Here is a 16,162-nt window from a genome sequence, read left to right as displayed (position 1 = left end):
AAAAAGAACAAGAAGAGCAGAGAAAAATATTTTGTTGTATCAGTCATATCACGGCTATACAAGATAGAAACGAAAATCGAAAATGTTCCATCAAACAAGAGTACAGATTTCACAGATGTGTCACATGCACAAAAATATCCAGGAGAAATTATTTCAGATTTCACCTTCTAGATAATTATTTCCGTTTCTATCACGTATGTCTGAGGTAATCTCCATAATATTCAACTAAAACGAGGAATAAAAAAGGTTAATATCTGTTTAAAAAAATGCTTTTCCGTTAATCAGCTCGCCCCCATACGAACGACAACTCTCAGAAGTTGAGAAACTTGTGCGAGGTAAGGACTAACGAGGTCTTACCTTTTAACGTGTGATTCGTATCACAATGAATAAGCCTAAAATGAACTTAAAGTTATTGCAAAATCAAATTTTCCCAAAAGTGAAAGTTTTTGATTTGTTTCTACCAGCTAACGGTAAAGCTAGCAGAACCTACTATTAAAAACAAATACTTAGAAAGTCGGTGATAGGGGTCATAGAAGCCTGAAATGAGTCTATAATTCTCATCTTATCCATAGTTGTGTTACACTGTTTGGAACCTTTGGTGAAGTAATGAATATTACCTACTGGAGTTTCATCCGAACACCAAACCGTTATTTTTAACACCTCAACAACGGTTCCAATCACCAAGTGATCATATTCAAGAATAAGATTTCACGTGATTGAAAACCCCAGTAATATTCATCCATAGTTGAAGAATGTTTTTGAAAAATTATTCCTGCTTTCACCGTGTGTGTCTGAGGTAATCACCCAAATATTCAATTCAAACAAGAAGCAAACAAAAATCAACGTCATAACGAAAGAAGTCTAAAATTATTCAATTTTACAAAAAATTAAGGATTTCGATTTGGTTCTGCCAACTTAACGGTAAAACTAGCAGAACCCACGGACTTGAAGAAAACAACGCGTAGAAAATCAACGATAGGGGGCAATAGGAGCCTAAAATTATGACATAACCTGATTCAACAACATGTTTTTTTCTATGGTTAGGTTGACATGAACTATTTCAGTTCATGTCAACATACTTTGTCATTTCTTCGTAAGTGGCTGTGCAGTGGCAACAATGTGACATAACACCCTCTTCAAGTTACTTATTTTTGAGTAACTAGTCTGCTTATATATCCATCTGTAAGAATTTTTATTGCGGTAGACCAAGTTTTCTTTCTCTGTTGAGCATTTCATCTCCTTGTTCCTCTTGGATTTATACAGCCATACAACAGCGACTCCTTGGAACTTTTGGCTTTTCAGATCAGTCTACTTTTCCAATGACTATTACAGCATCTACACTATTTCTATTGCTGTCTGGGTCCACTTTCAACATCGCTGATCACATTATGTATATTTCTTGCTATTGTCACTGGAGAGCTTTGTCTTCTTCCTGAGGTTATATGTACCTCCTCTTGGACCTTGCCTACCTGTGCCTTCTGTACCCTCTCAGAAAGGTTTGAACCTTTCTGAGAGGGTTTTTCTGAGACAGAAACGTATTATAAGAAGCATGAGGGAACTCATTATTTTTATTCTTGTAAACCGCTTCAAGGAATAGCAAGTATTACAGTTAACTAGTTCAGTGATCCAATAATTTTTCTGAAGAAAAATTGGTTGGTTAGCAGGATCAATTTTTTCTTTTAAAAACGATTGTTTTCTTGCCAACGTTTCGAATTTAGTTAAAATCTTCTTCAGCTTCATTGTTATGGAGCCCTGAAGAATAATTTAATTCAATTCGAAACATTGGCAAGAAAACAATTGTTTTTTTTTAATTGATCCTGTTACCCAACCAATTTTTCTTCAGCAAGTATTACGTTCCCCGAATTTATTTATTTCTCTCATCACTTCATTGATTATAATCTTATTTAGAGAATTTTGTTCTGAAACTAATAGGTAATATGAGAACATAGGCTTTTATGACCAGGGTCACTATTAGAAAAAACTGTTGCTGTAGTAAAAGAAACATTTAGTCCCATCCAACGACAACCTACCAGCTATTCTATTGGGTATATTTACTGCATTGTTTGTATGTTACTGCAAATCATTGCAAATCAAACAATATCATCATAATACAACATTGAAAATGTCGAATTTTGGGACTCACCAGAAAACGTACTCCTGGCTAAATGGGTTTTCCTTCTCTCAGTTCAACTTTTTTACACTAGTATATCGAAACATCTCCAGTCTCGATCAGTCAGCTGACGAAATTTTTGTATTATTTTTGATAATTCATATGCTCAACTTGGATTTAACTGAATGTCCCGTAAGACTAGTAGTGCTAGTCTACTAGAGAAAGTTCTTTCACTAGTTGAAATTTATGAAACCCTTATCAATTCATTAAAAAAATAGATGAAAATACACTTTCCCTGTTTGAGAAAGGACTACTCATGTAATAAGTTTCCTGCAAGAGTGTTGACCAATTTCAAAATAATAAAAGACTGGGCAAAAATGAAAATGAAATACAGATTTAATTTAATGACTTGTAAACGTAAATTTGTACTACTTCTCAAAACTAAAAAAAGTTCGTTGAAAAACACCGGGCGTTTGTGTGTTTTTGGGTTTAAGGGTGGCACTAACTTAGATAATGGTGGTTTTATTTTCAGGGGTGTATTGGGCAAGCAGGGCTATCAATGTCAAGGTATGATTTATTCTCAAGCATGATTGTTGTGTCGGTGGAATTTTTAATCTGATGCTTTGCTTACCTGTGACTCATTGTATACATCAAAACAAATTTTCTCACCTTCAGTTGTAAAACTGGTGACCCAGTTGTTTTGGAATGTCACCCACCGATAGGGAACAAATAGTTTATTCAATTATTTTCAATAGTAAGTACAAGTAACAGGCTTTGTTGTTCAAAGAGTGTAAACTTTCACGACTGGAGATAATTGTGTCAAAGCTAGTCTGATAGAATATCAGAGGGAGTCTGAGGTCAACTAAGGACCCTAGGTAGCCTTCAGCAACATCGTGGGCATACTGGATCCCTTGTAACTGCTGGTCAATCAGCATTGGAAGCACGAAAAGAAGTATAAGTATCTGGCTCTCTGAACACAAAAAATTTTTTGTCTCAGGCAAACCGACAAATTAGCTATAGCTGAACATACATTCTTAGTAGGCACTCGTTATCAATTTGAAGAAACACAAACACTGGACAAAACACAGAATTACTATCCAAAAGTATATATGGAGGCAATAGAAATTCATAAACATTTCAACTGTAAGGAAGAGGGAATTAACATAAATGAAATCTGACTAACCTGTCTTTGTTTTTACACGAATAAGGGCATTTAATCCAACAAATAGAAACGAAGCCACACCTACCACCAATGGAATAAAACTGGAGACGAATTCCAGTAATATAGTATCTGCTCTGAGAATAACCTGAGCACTTCTTCGGTTGCCTCATCTCCATTGATGTTGAAAAAAAAATATGTTTTTTCCATTAACCAGCTATTGCACCCCTACCAATTACGACCCTCAAAAGTCGAAACTTGTGCGAGCTAAGGACTAACGAGGTCTTATCTTTTAACGTGTGATTCCTAACACGGGTTGGACGATAGCAAGTGAAAATTGAGCGTTCAACCTGCGGCTTGAACCATCGACTCACACATCGGTCGATTGACTGAGTGAACAAAGCACCCATGTCGAACCGCCTGGCTACCGACAGACCTGCAGTAGCAGATAAAACTTCAGACACAAAAAACTTCAGCCCACAGCCTACAAACCTGAAAAATAGCTGTGACACAGACTTTGTTGTATTTTTATACATAGTGAACTTTGGATTACTGTTAGTTGTATAAAGTTTTAATCCACCCTGAGATTTGAATTTGAAAAAAAATTGGCAAGCTCTTTATTTTGAAGTAGTAAGAAGATGAACCAGAAATCGAAATGTTGGATTCAAATATAAAAAAGGAAGCCTATAAACTTCAACGTAGTTATAGATTTTTGAAAAATTAAGCAGAAGATTCTGAAACTACTGAAATATGATTTATGATTCAGCAGATCACCTCCATTGGTTAATATTAAGTCTTCGTATTTTGATTTCAGGATAGCTTTTTAATGATGTTAAGCTATCAATCGATAGCTATTTGTAAAATTTATTTTGATGTATTTTCAGGTTTGACGCAGTTACCTACGGTGAAGGTTCTCTCACTACATTTGCATGCGGTTCTATTTATTTACCTAATTGATTTCATTTTTTTAATTTGCAGCACCACTGGCATGGCTGTTCTTATAGCTTTTTAATTTTTTTGTAAGTTATATACTTTTATTCAAAATGATTTGAAAATTCTGTTGTGTTGTTTTTGGTGTTCGGAGTTTATTATTCCTTTCATTTACTTTTTTGTGAGGTCAATCCGTTTCTATATTTCGATTCCGTCCTCTTTTTTCACTATAATTTTTTTGAGCTAGGCATGTGAATTGCTCATAAAATATTGCTTATAGTCTTATTTTATAAGCTCCAATCGATTATATATATAGTACTAATTTTGATTTCTCAATATAAATCGATATGAAACTATCTTCAATTAGATATAGGAATAAAATACTTTGTCTAATTTCCACTTACTTAATGTATTGATATTAATACGACCAAGGTTTTGGTTTTTACACCATTCTCAATTGTTTTAGCACTACTCACTCACTACTTGAGAATGGTGTAAAAACCGAAACCTTGGTCGTATTAAAATCAATACATTGAGTAAGTGGAAATAAAACAAAGTATTTTATTCCTATATCTAATTGAAGATGAATTTCCACAAAATAAATAAGTCATCAATATCACAAAAAAAATGAAACTATCTGATCCGTCATTCTTTTTTTCAATATAACTAGGTATTCAGTTTTCACCAAAAACTCTCAACATTCATATACAACATAGAAAACATTTGCTTTGTAAATACTGTACATAATTTACATCTTAAATATTTCTATTGGTGATAGTTTTCTTTTTCGTCCAATATGAGTGTATAAATGATTTTTATTTTCAGTTTGCACCTGTGTTGTTCACAAGAAGTGCCACCATACAGTTGTTACAAAATGTCCAGGAATGCAAGATGAGGTGAGAATATAGAATACAAGTTTAATTTGAGGTAACTCAATTTCAGTCATTCGATGATGAACATGTTGAAATTATATACCAAAAAAATCATTGATAAGTATTCACCAATGGTCGCAGTGTTTAACAATTATTTATTAGCACAATACTATTTCATAAAAAATTGAACATATGATGTATAAGGTGATTAACAGATCACACTTCAGTGGTTATATAGTGTCAACATTAAGTGACCATGCAAACAACAGTAGTGATATTCCCAGCTTAGCAATCAAAAACTTTAGTATTGAAGATGTATATCATACCCTAAAAAAATGAAAGCCTTGATCATATTCCAGCATTCATCATTAAAGATTGTGCCTCAGCTCTGGTTGACCCACTAACAACTCTAATTAATATATCCCTGAAAACATCAACTGTACCATCAATATGGAAAATGTCGAAAGTCTGCCCAATTTTCAATGAAGGAGATAAAAATGAGATACAAAATTACAGACCAATCTCTATCATATGCAACTTTTGTAAAGTATTTGAGATGCTTCTTGAGAAGGCAATCTATTGTCAAGTCAGCAACATTATTAGCCCCAATCAACATGGTTTCATGAAAGGACGTTCAACCACCGCAAATCTTGTAACAATCACTCAATGTATTGCAGAGGGTATTGATTGTCAGTCTGAGACTGATGTCATCTACACTGATTTTTCTAAAGCGTTCGACAGACTTGATCATAGTATCCTGCTCACCAAGCTCTCTTTCAATAAACATATTGACACTACTCTAACAGCAGTTATTCGCATGTATGGATTCTTAGTTAGAAATACAAAAGACTTCGAAAAAGTTTCAACATTGAAATTACTTTATTTCACTTTTGTTCGATCTAGGCTGGAATGTGCATCTGTCGTGTGGAGTCCCTACTATCAGATTCATATAAATCAACTAGAAGCCCTACAGAGGCCCTTCCTAAAATATATGTCTTTTAAACTTGAAGGCACGTATTCTACTGTAGTAGAATACGTGCCTTCAAGTTTAAAAGACGCAATTTTTCTAGTCTCGAAGTAAGGCGTAAATATTATTCATTTCTTTTTTTATTCAAGGTCATAAACAATATCATCACCTGCTCTCAATTGTTACATATGTTGAATTTTTGGGTTCCTAGACGGTCATCTAGGAATAGTGTCACATTTTATCTCAACACTCCCTGTACAAATATACTGAAAAAATCTCCATTTTATACAATGTGCGATACCTCTAATTCTGTTAGTCATGTCCTATATATATTCAACTGCCAGATTATACAAAGCAGAAGACATTTCTTAGCTAACTGACAGTTCTGTTTTTATTTTATTTTTTATATAGATTCACAAATTATGTAAGTACATATTTGTAAATGCCACTGTTTCTCTTTATTCTGTAATTGGGTTCTTCCTCTAGAATAGTGTATGAAATAAATAAATAAACAATGAGTAAAAACAATAGAAAATAGAAATTTCATATACTACACCTTATGATTTGATCTCCACAAACTTTATTTGAGAAATATAACACGACATGTTTCGCTAACACTGTAGCATCTTCAACAGTTATTCAAATCACTGCTTCTTCAACAGTGATTCACATCACTGTGATTTAACAGTGATTCAAATCACTGTGAGCTGATCAATGTGTTAGCAAAACATGTCCTGATATATTTCTAAAATTAAGTTTGTGGAGATCATATCATATCATATATAGTTTAAGAAATTACTATGGATCTTCATCAAGTAACAGCCGAATCAATCAGAAAAAAAAAGAAAATAGAAATTACAGCACAATAATTTTAATAGTTAATGAAACACTAGTGATTGGATTGGCCGATATTTGATGAAAATCTATAATGTATTCAAATAAAACTTTATTGTGAGATTTTAACTAAACCGTTTAAGCCCATAATTATAAAAAATTTGCTATTCAATAAAACAAACATTTTTTTTATGCAAAAAAAACTAATTAGGATAGTAGTGGATATGAAATTTATTGAATCATGTAGAGGAGTATTTAAACTGAATAGGATTTCAACCATCTTGTTTTCTCTTGTTTTTCTTTAAGAAAAGACATTTGTTTCCTGAAGAACCGGCTCTTGTATATCCCATACATACAGTAGATTTGTCTTACCCCATACATAATAATAATAAACTTTATTCATCCTTTAAAATCATAAACATAATATAGGACAAGTCATAAAATGTATATACACAGAAATATATAGGTACACGTGTATATATATATATATATATATATATATATATATATATATATATATATATATATAGATAAGATAAACAAATAACTAATATTATTTCAAACATATCGTCCATACAAAGAAGCAGTCAACAAATTAAAAGATTATGAATTAGCAAAATATTCACTTATGTCATAAAAGCAGGATCCCACTAAATATTTTTTTCAATCTTGTTTTGAATTTATTAATATATTTTTCGTTTTTGATATCACTGGGGAGATGATTGAAAAATCGTATTCCATTATACTTAGGACTGCTTTTGTAAAGTGAAGTATGGTGCTTCGTACTTCTAAATAAGCCACCATGCCTTGTAGCATAGTCATGAGAATCAGAATTTTTTGAGAAGCTCTTGATGTTGAGTTTTAGATATGTTACAGTTTTATAAATGTAAATCGATGGTACCGTCTGTAATTTAAACTTTTTAAAATGATTCCTACACATCATTCGGTAATCTAAGCTAAAGATTGGACGGATTAGTCTTTTTCAATTGATAAAAACTCTGCTAGCATTGGCCGTACTTCCCCAAAGGACAATATTATAAGAAATATGTGTTAATATGAGAGCACATTTATTAATTGCTCTAGTGTGAATATATTTTTTAGCTGCAGAATTGCAGAATGACTACTATTGAGTCTCTTAGACACCTGATCAACATGCGTATTCCACTTCAAATTTGAATCTAAATATGTGCCCAGAAATTTTATGAATCCGAAAAATATATATTTTTGTCAATGACAGAAAAATTACCACAATATGTGTGAAAATTTTTGATAGTTTGTCAATAGAGATTAAAACATGTAGTAGCTTAAATATTTTTCAAAGAATCCAAAAGATGTTTTGATTGAACTATATAGATAGAACCGTGCAATTTATGGGAATACCTACATGACTGAATCGTATGATATTAAGATTACAGCTATAATCAATTTGTATTCTTTGCCACTGTTTCCTTCTAAGTTTTTTTTTATATAATGATTGAAATCTTTTTGTGAAGTAAAGAGGATTATTATTATAAAGCAGAGTTAGGTAGACTTTCATTTATTCTCAGTGAAATGTCATTCACTCCAGAAGTATTTTGTTTTTCATGTCTCTACTTTTTTCAGTTTTTCAATGTTCATACCTTTCAAGGTAAAAGTTTGTGTGATGTTTATGCTTACCAAGTAATTTATGGGATCTTGTGAGGGTACAGTATCTTCAATCCCTCAGCAACAGAATAAAAAAATGGTTAACAAAGTTAAGGTCCATAGAAAACTTTTGTCATTCGATTGCTTCATATTTTTCAATACTTTTCTCTTGTGAATGAACAAGAGATATAAGTTATATTACAACAAAATAAAGGAATGAAAAATCCACTAAAACAAACAATAAATAAAATTCGGTGAAACTTTAACAAAAAAATTCTGAATGATCACAGACGGAACTCGCGTTTCCTGCGGCTTCGGCACATTCTTGGCTAAAAAATTTTCATACAACAGCCAGTAGTTGTCGCAGACTTGGAAGGCGTCGGGTCCTTTATTGACATCTTTGCAGTAACGGTACAGGACGGCGTATAGCTTGTACTGCTTCGCTTGGAGACTGTGTTTTCGAAGATACAAGTGTCCAAATCAATTTTCAAGTCGAATCCAAACTCCAAGGCTCTGATAATTTTTTTATAGTTTTTCGATATCCTTATGAAATCTTTGATTTAAAGTTCAGAGAAATGTTGACCATGAAGTTAGTTTTGACACGAGCGACAGTGAATGTACTTGTTTTCCTGCATCCCATCAAAGTTTAGAATTCAATACATAGAAAATGGTGGTAAAAGAGGGTTAATTTAGAGTATAAAACGACAAAAGACAATGAGCATCAATAAAACATATACCACATATACTACCTTAAACTATACATTAAAACATTATAGCGCAGTATTCTTTAACTGAGTGTTGAAATGATGCACGAAGGTGTTGAAAATGTCAAGATCAATGTTACTATTGGCTAATCGCAAGATTTTTGGAATGCAGCTATTGAATGTGTGGTTTAAACGATAAATTGGTACATAAAATGTTTGTTGCTGTCGAGTTGAGCGGTTTTGAACATGTAGATGAATTTTTTTCTAGGATATCAGCACAGCTGCATTTGCCGTTAATAATACCGAAAAGTAGTAGTGTCAGGTCTCTCTGTTACCTTCTAGTTTCAAGGGAGGACATGCTCAGAGATTGCAGTAGCAGTAGAAAAGTAGTGCTTTGGCGTGCTAGAAGCGGTGAATGATGTCGTTAATAAATAAATTGAATAATAAGGGACCGAGGTGTGACCCCTGAGGAACACCAGAGGTTGCTTTGAATAATGTGGAGTAGTGATAATTTGTTATAACCATTTGAGCCCTATTCGTAAGATAGCTACTGATCCATTGTAGTAGTACCCCACCATATCTGTTGAGCTTTTGAAATAAGAGATTATAGTTGACCCTGTCAAGCGCCTTAGAGAAGTCAGTGTACACAGAATCAATCTGGCAGCTCTTCTCCGACGATTCCGACAGTGATCAAATGTGTTCACTAAATACAATGAAACATTCAGTTAAAAGGGACAAACACATAGACTCATCAGCAAGAGCAGGCCCCTCTTTGTGGTTTCAGTTATCACTCATAAGACCCAATAAACAACTTGCAAAACATTTTTCTGACTATATGGTTTTTATTAGTGAAGCGTAACCTAATCTAGGTATGGACGTGTTTTATGTTTTGAAAAAAAGAGTGAGAATAAAACACTAATGAAGAGACAGATATAAAGACAGTAATTGCAGTACATAAAGTAAAGATTGTGTATAAAAATAGCATCTAAGTGACTTAACACTTGTGTTATGCTACAAAGTAAAACTAATTAATATAAAACTACAGTGTGTACAGAAAGTTAGGAAACAATTTAGTGGCAGTGATGGTCCTTCCAAATAAAAATAATAGAATTAGAACCATTCTGTTATATGCTTTTACATCTTATGTGCTATTCTATCGAGACATATCATATTGGTGATTTTTTCGAGTTTTGCTTTACCCAATTTGGTTGTTTATTTGGAACATGGGCATTGAAATTGTGAAAACAATAAAGAATTTTTACTATGCTGAACCATCAGAACATAATCTGATAATCTAAGGTCAACTTTTTCATCAATTTTACAGGTACAATCGAGTCAACATCAAAGTACTGGCTTCAACGTGAACGTACCACATCGATTTGTAGTCCATAATTACAAACGTTTCACATTTTGCGATCATTGTGGATCTCTCTTATACGGACTGATTAAACAAGGTCTTCAGTGTGAAGCTTGTTCATTAAATGTTCACAAACGTTGTCAGAAAAATGTCGCCAACAATTGCGGAATCAATACGAAACAGATGGCAGAAATTCTCTCGCAAATGGGTAAGTCATTTTTGATGAGAATATTTTTGAACATATATCCATAAGTTCTATGGGAAGTGATACAGTTTTAATTCATCAACTGCATTCAGTGACTCAAACAAAACTTAAATTTCTAGCCATGTGATGGAATTGGCCGGTACTTGATACAAATCCATAATGTATTCAAATAACACTCAATTGTGAGATTTTCACTAGACAGTTTACAAAACCGCAAACAACCACAACGTGTGTCCCTATACAGTAGCTTTTTCCAGCGTTTTTATGGTACTGTATGACAACATACTCGAGCGTTTTCATACTGTAGTATGAAAAAACTTGAGAAAGCTAATGTATAGCATAACATGTGTTGCTGTTGTTTGCAGTTTTGTGTAGAGTGCATAAATTTATAGCAGTTATATTTTAGTAACATTATTCAATCACTACAACCATTTCATTAGACTGTCTTCTGTTCAATTATTATCAATACTCATAACTGGGTCAATTCCAAGTACTTCCATCGCCACTTCCATCCTCTCTCGAATAGTATACATGCTGTTTGTCATTCCCTTCAAAATGATTTATAGTTGCCTCCAGTACATTCTTGAAACCATACACAACTCCCATTCTTCCTATTTCGTTCTTATGCAGTGTGTAAAAGCCAAATGGAATAAATTCATTATTTCAGTTACAGTACACATTTTAACAAAATCCCGAAACACGTCAAATTTAAATTATAATTTGACATACTTCAACAGAAAAATGCTACCCCTATCTTTAACCCCAGTCGAAGGACAGGTACAACCCCCAATTTTTCAAATGGGGAGTTTAGGCTTGTGATATATTGTTTGAAAGGTCTCTTTATTTTCTATTCAAAAATGTTAATGCTTTCAAGTTTATTGCAACAATTAAAATCATGTGGTTATCGAAATTCGATAAAATACACTGAAAACTTATTTCATGTTGAGGTATCGATAATAAGAAAGTAAGCAAAAACCATAGCGATGTTTTTTAGATGCTATCCTTTAAAAAATTGTAAATAATTTCCGTGGAAACGTTAGTTTAAAACGCCTTGCCAACTTTTTTTGTATGTTACAACATTAGTTGTCGGTATTTCAATTTGAATTTAAAGTTCGTTAACTTCAAGTCTGACAAATGGTTAGATTAACGGAATTGCATAAAATAACAGTTTTACAAATGATTGGTTACGGAGATGAAATCAGAACACAACAGGAAGTAGCTCGCCTATTTCATGAGAAATTTCCTAATTTACTGCCCATATCTCAAGGAACAATAAGCAAAATAGAGAAGCAGTTTCGCGAGCTTGGTCATGTGGGACAGATAAAAAAGCAGCTGCCAATGCAATGAGTGATTACCTCAAATTAGATGTGATGCTTGAGTTTGAGGAAAACCCACATACATCGAGTAGAGAGGCATCCACACATTCAATGTTAGCCATACATCGATAGTAAACATATTAAAAGAAAATAAAATGCATCCCTATAAAATGATACCTACTCAGGAGCTCATGGAAGACGATTTTGATAGAAGAACTTATTTTTGTGAGCAAATGATGGACATGTTGGATAACAATATCATCCAATTAGAAGACGTCATGTTTTCTGATGAGTGCCAGTATCAATTATAGAGATATGATCCAGAGTAGAATGGTAATTTTTGTAATGAGTTCCAGTCCTTCAATCTAAACGAATAATCAAAAAAAGATTAATTGAAATATGTTTTCAGTTCTAGAAAACAATGAATGTTTTTAGATGCAAGGCAAAACCCAAGTTTTTTTGCAAGTATTCATAGAGGTTTCTAAGTTACTGTCGAAAATTATTCTAATAAATGCTTTTTGAATAATGAAATTGTGTGATGTTTTAGTGGCCTTGAGGTAATTGCTCAGAATACACAACTATTTATACTTTAAAGAGATTTTATATCATTTTCAGATATTGTCAGCTTCTTATAATTTCAAATATCAGATCTATTCTCACATAAAATATAGTTTTCCTCAAAACAATCGGTAAAAATATTATATTTCATTCAAAAAGAAAATGACAAGTTATCACTGATTATTTGTTAGGTCAATTCCAACAGCGGAGTAATGGAGCCAAAAACAAGAAGAAATATTTAGAAATAAGTTTTGTATTTTCGAAACACTTACCCCCTTATAACTTTCAAAGAGATTTGCATGCATTGATAAGTATCCAATGTTTTTGTAGGAATTTCACCCGATATACAGCCACCAAGGCGTAAATTACTATCTGGATCTGGTGGAAATGGAGGTCAACAAGAAGGCTCCCCTGAAAACTCTAATGCAAGTAGTGATCCAACTCCTGAGGATTTATCGAAAATCACTGAAGAGAAAATGGCAAACAGTGGTAAGTTATTCAGTTTGAAAAAAGTTTTAGGAGTATAATGGCTAGTATTTTTTATGATAGTCCTGGTTCTCGATAGGAAACAGGAATTCCTTATCAAAGTTCTATAGAGTGCAGGAAATTATAAGATAAAAATCATCAGATAAAAATCATTTTATTTTTTGAATATAGGTATCGTAAATAAATTGTGTGGTTAGGCTGTGGAAGTCAAGAGATAACAGCATGATAGATGTAATTATTTACCTAGCACAAAATGGCATTTTCACACTTTCCACAAAATCGTGGGAAAATATTGCAAGCCAGTATCTCTTACGGTTTCTTGATCTGTTAAAATGTGTTGTATTCAAAATATATTCAACCAATATAAATATGTCTACAAGTGCTGGCTGTTATTATTGTTATGTGCAAGGGTGACTCACTGAATTTCATTGGTGGTACACTAGATTTTAATGGTACTAAAAATGTTATGTGATGTATCTTCTGGTTCAGTGTTTAGAAGTCATTTAAGGTAGAAAGTCTTCGAACTAAATGCATATGATTTGAAATTCCAGATGAAGTAGCCAACTCCAGAAAATCACTAGGAGTCACAGACTTTCACTTTGTGAAAGTTTTAGGTAAAGGCAGCTTTGGAAAAGTGATGTTAGCTGAGAAGAAAAATACAGAAGAAGTTTATGCCGTGAAGGTATTGAAGAAAGATGTAATAATACAGGATGATGACGTTGATTGTACCATGACAGAAAAACGCATCCTAGCCCTGGCTGCCAATCATCCATTCCTAACAGCTCTCCACTCATGTTTTCAAACAAGAGATAGGTTATTCTTCGTCATGGAATATGTCAATGGAGGCGATCTTATGTTCCAGATACAACGTGCCAAGAAATTTGACGAACCTAGGGCAAGATTTTACGCTGCTGAGGTGACTTTGGCACTACAGTTTTTACACAAACACGGAGTTATTTATCGTGATCTCAAATTGGATAACATTCTATTGGATGCCGAAGGACATTGTAAGCTTGCTGATTTTGGTATGTGCAAGGAAGGTATATTGGAAGGGATCACAACGTCCACATTTTGTGGTACGCCAGATTACATAGCTCCTGAAATATTGCAGGTAAGTGTTGCTGTTTTTTATTATTATCATCTTTAGCAAATATGTGTTTATGAATAGTCAAATTTGAATGTTAATGCAGATAAGGATAAATAATGTACTTATTTTTTTTTATATTATAATTTTTCTGAATTATGGAAGATATCACGAGTTTGTCCCATTTTTAAGTCTGGAGATCCATCTGTTATTCGGAATTATTGTCCTATTTCAATTCTATTGAACTTTGCTAAACTTCTTGAAATTTTCATCTATAATCGCGTACATTCCTCAGTTCGTAATATCATATCTCCACAACAACATGGATTTATGTCTCGACAGATCCACCATAACAAATTTTATTGTATTGACTCAAAATGATAGTGATGTCTTAGATAATCTTGGTCAAGTTGATGTGATGTACACTGATTTTGCTAAAGCATTTTATCGACTTGATCACATGATCCTTCTACAAAAACTCCACCAATTTAGTTTCCATAACTCAGCATTACTTTTCATTAAATCCTACTTACTCCAACGCAAACAATTCGTATCATATTACAGCTACGATTCTTTTTATTACAATCTTTCATCAGGAGTATCTCAGGGATCGAATCTCGGACCACTTCTATTCTTATTATTTATTAATGATCTCAGTAATTTTTTGCATATGATTTAAAACTATATTTATCTGTCGAAACTATCGACATTGCAAGGACACTTAGAAAATATACAGACTTGGTGTGAAGTCAACAAACTATATCTTAATGGATCCAAACGTAAAGTAGTATATCATAGTAGGAAAATGTCTGTCATTGAGTACAATATACACAATATTTTGTGTATATTTTCATCAAAATTTGTCTTTTTCCAACCACATTAGATCGAAAGTAAGTAAAACATTTATAGTACGCAGTTGTAGATCTTTTAAGTTCAACGTCATTTCCTAAAGTTTATTTACTTCAAATCTTATGGTACCTATCCTGATAGAGGTATTGTTCTTATTGCATGTCAATGACATGCATATTTTCCATTCCTGTGACTTTAGTAACCTGTTTTCTGATGATACAATATTATCTATTATAAGTAGTAATTTGGATAGCGCTATCAACAAAATGAACAACTCACTAGCAACAATTCATTCCTATCTAAATAACAATAAATTTGAACGTAACATAAATGAAATTAAAGCAATGCTATTATCTACACCATATAAGATAAAATATGTTGATATGTATCAATATATACTTTCAATAAATGGTGAAAAAATCACATTTGTAAACGAGATTAAGTATTTGGGTTTCATGCTAGATAACACTCTTTCTTTCAATGCCCATTTTAATTAAATTTACAGAAAAATTTCGAAAAAGATATATTTCTTTACTAGAGTCTCATCTCAGCTATCTTTATATTCTAGATTAACAATTTATAATACAATTATTCAACCTCACTTTGATTTCTGTGGAAGTAAATTATATTCCTCTGATGCTAACAAAATTTCAAGTCTACAGAAATTGCAGAATCGAGGAATGCTTATAATTTTAAGGTGTAACTGTTGTACACATATTATTTTCATGTTGGACTCATTAAAATGGTTATCAGTATCACATAAATTATATTTGATTTCTATGATTTTCATTTTTAAAGTCTTGAATAAGTTGATGCCAGAATACTTTATTGATTTTATTGTCTTTAAATATCAAATTCATAATCATCAAACAAGAGGGAATTCCCGACAACAACTTCACTTACCAAATTACAATCGTACTAAGTCAATGAAATCATTATTTAATAAGGGTTTGAAAGAACACAGTGAACTACCCAATCACAAAAAAGATGCTAAAACAATTAATGAATTTAAAACTAGTCTTGTTAGATCTAATCACTAATATTTGATCAAATATTATATTATCATTATATATTGATTTAGATAGATAGATCTTTATTTAAAAATAGG

General features: G+C 32.5%; 1 protein-coding gene across 1 annotated transcript in view; it reads left to right on the top strand.

Annotated features, from left to right (window-relative positions):
- The window catches only part of Pkc98E (Protein kinase C), a 46,202-nt gene that overhangs the window by 20,810 nt on the left and 9,230 nt on the right, over positions 1 to 16,162 (top strand). The window contains exons 4-8 of the mRNA XM_074171198.1: positions 2,643 to 2,677; positions 5,025 to 5,095; positions 10,524 to 10,764; positions 12,966 to 13,124; positions 13,673 to 14,232. Coding sequence (XP_074027299.1) covers positions 2,643 to 2,677; positions 5,025 to 5,095; positions 10,524 to 10,764; positions 12,966 to 13,124; positions 13,673 to 14,232 — 1,066 coding nt within the window. The remainder of the gene's footprint in view (positions 1 to 2,642; positions 2,678 to 5,024; positions 5,096 to 10,523; positions 10,765 to 12,965; positions 13,125 to 13,672; positions 14,233 to 16,162) is intronic.

The sequence above is a fragment of the Leptinotarsa decemlineata genome, unplaced genomic scaffold, assembly GCF_025532065.1.
Source record: "Leptinotarsa decemlineata unplaced genomic scaffold, Ldec_3_MD MMD2_tig00000010_RagTag_RagTag, whole genome shotgun sequence".
Taxonomy (NCBI): Eukaryota; Metazoa; Arthropoda; class Insecta; order Coleoptera; family Chrysomelidae; genus Leptinotarsa; species Leptinotarsa decemlineata.
This window is presented reverse-complemented; position numbering and strand designations above follow the sequence as displayed.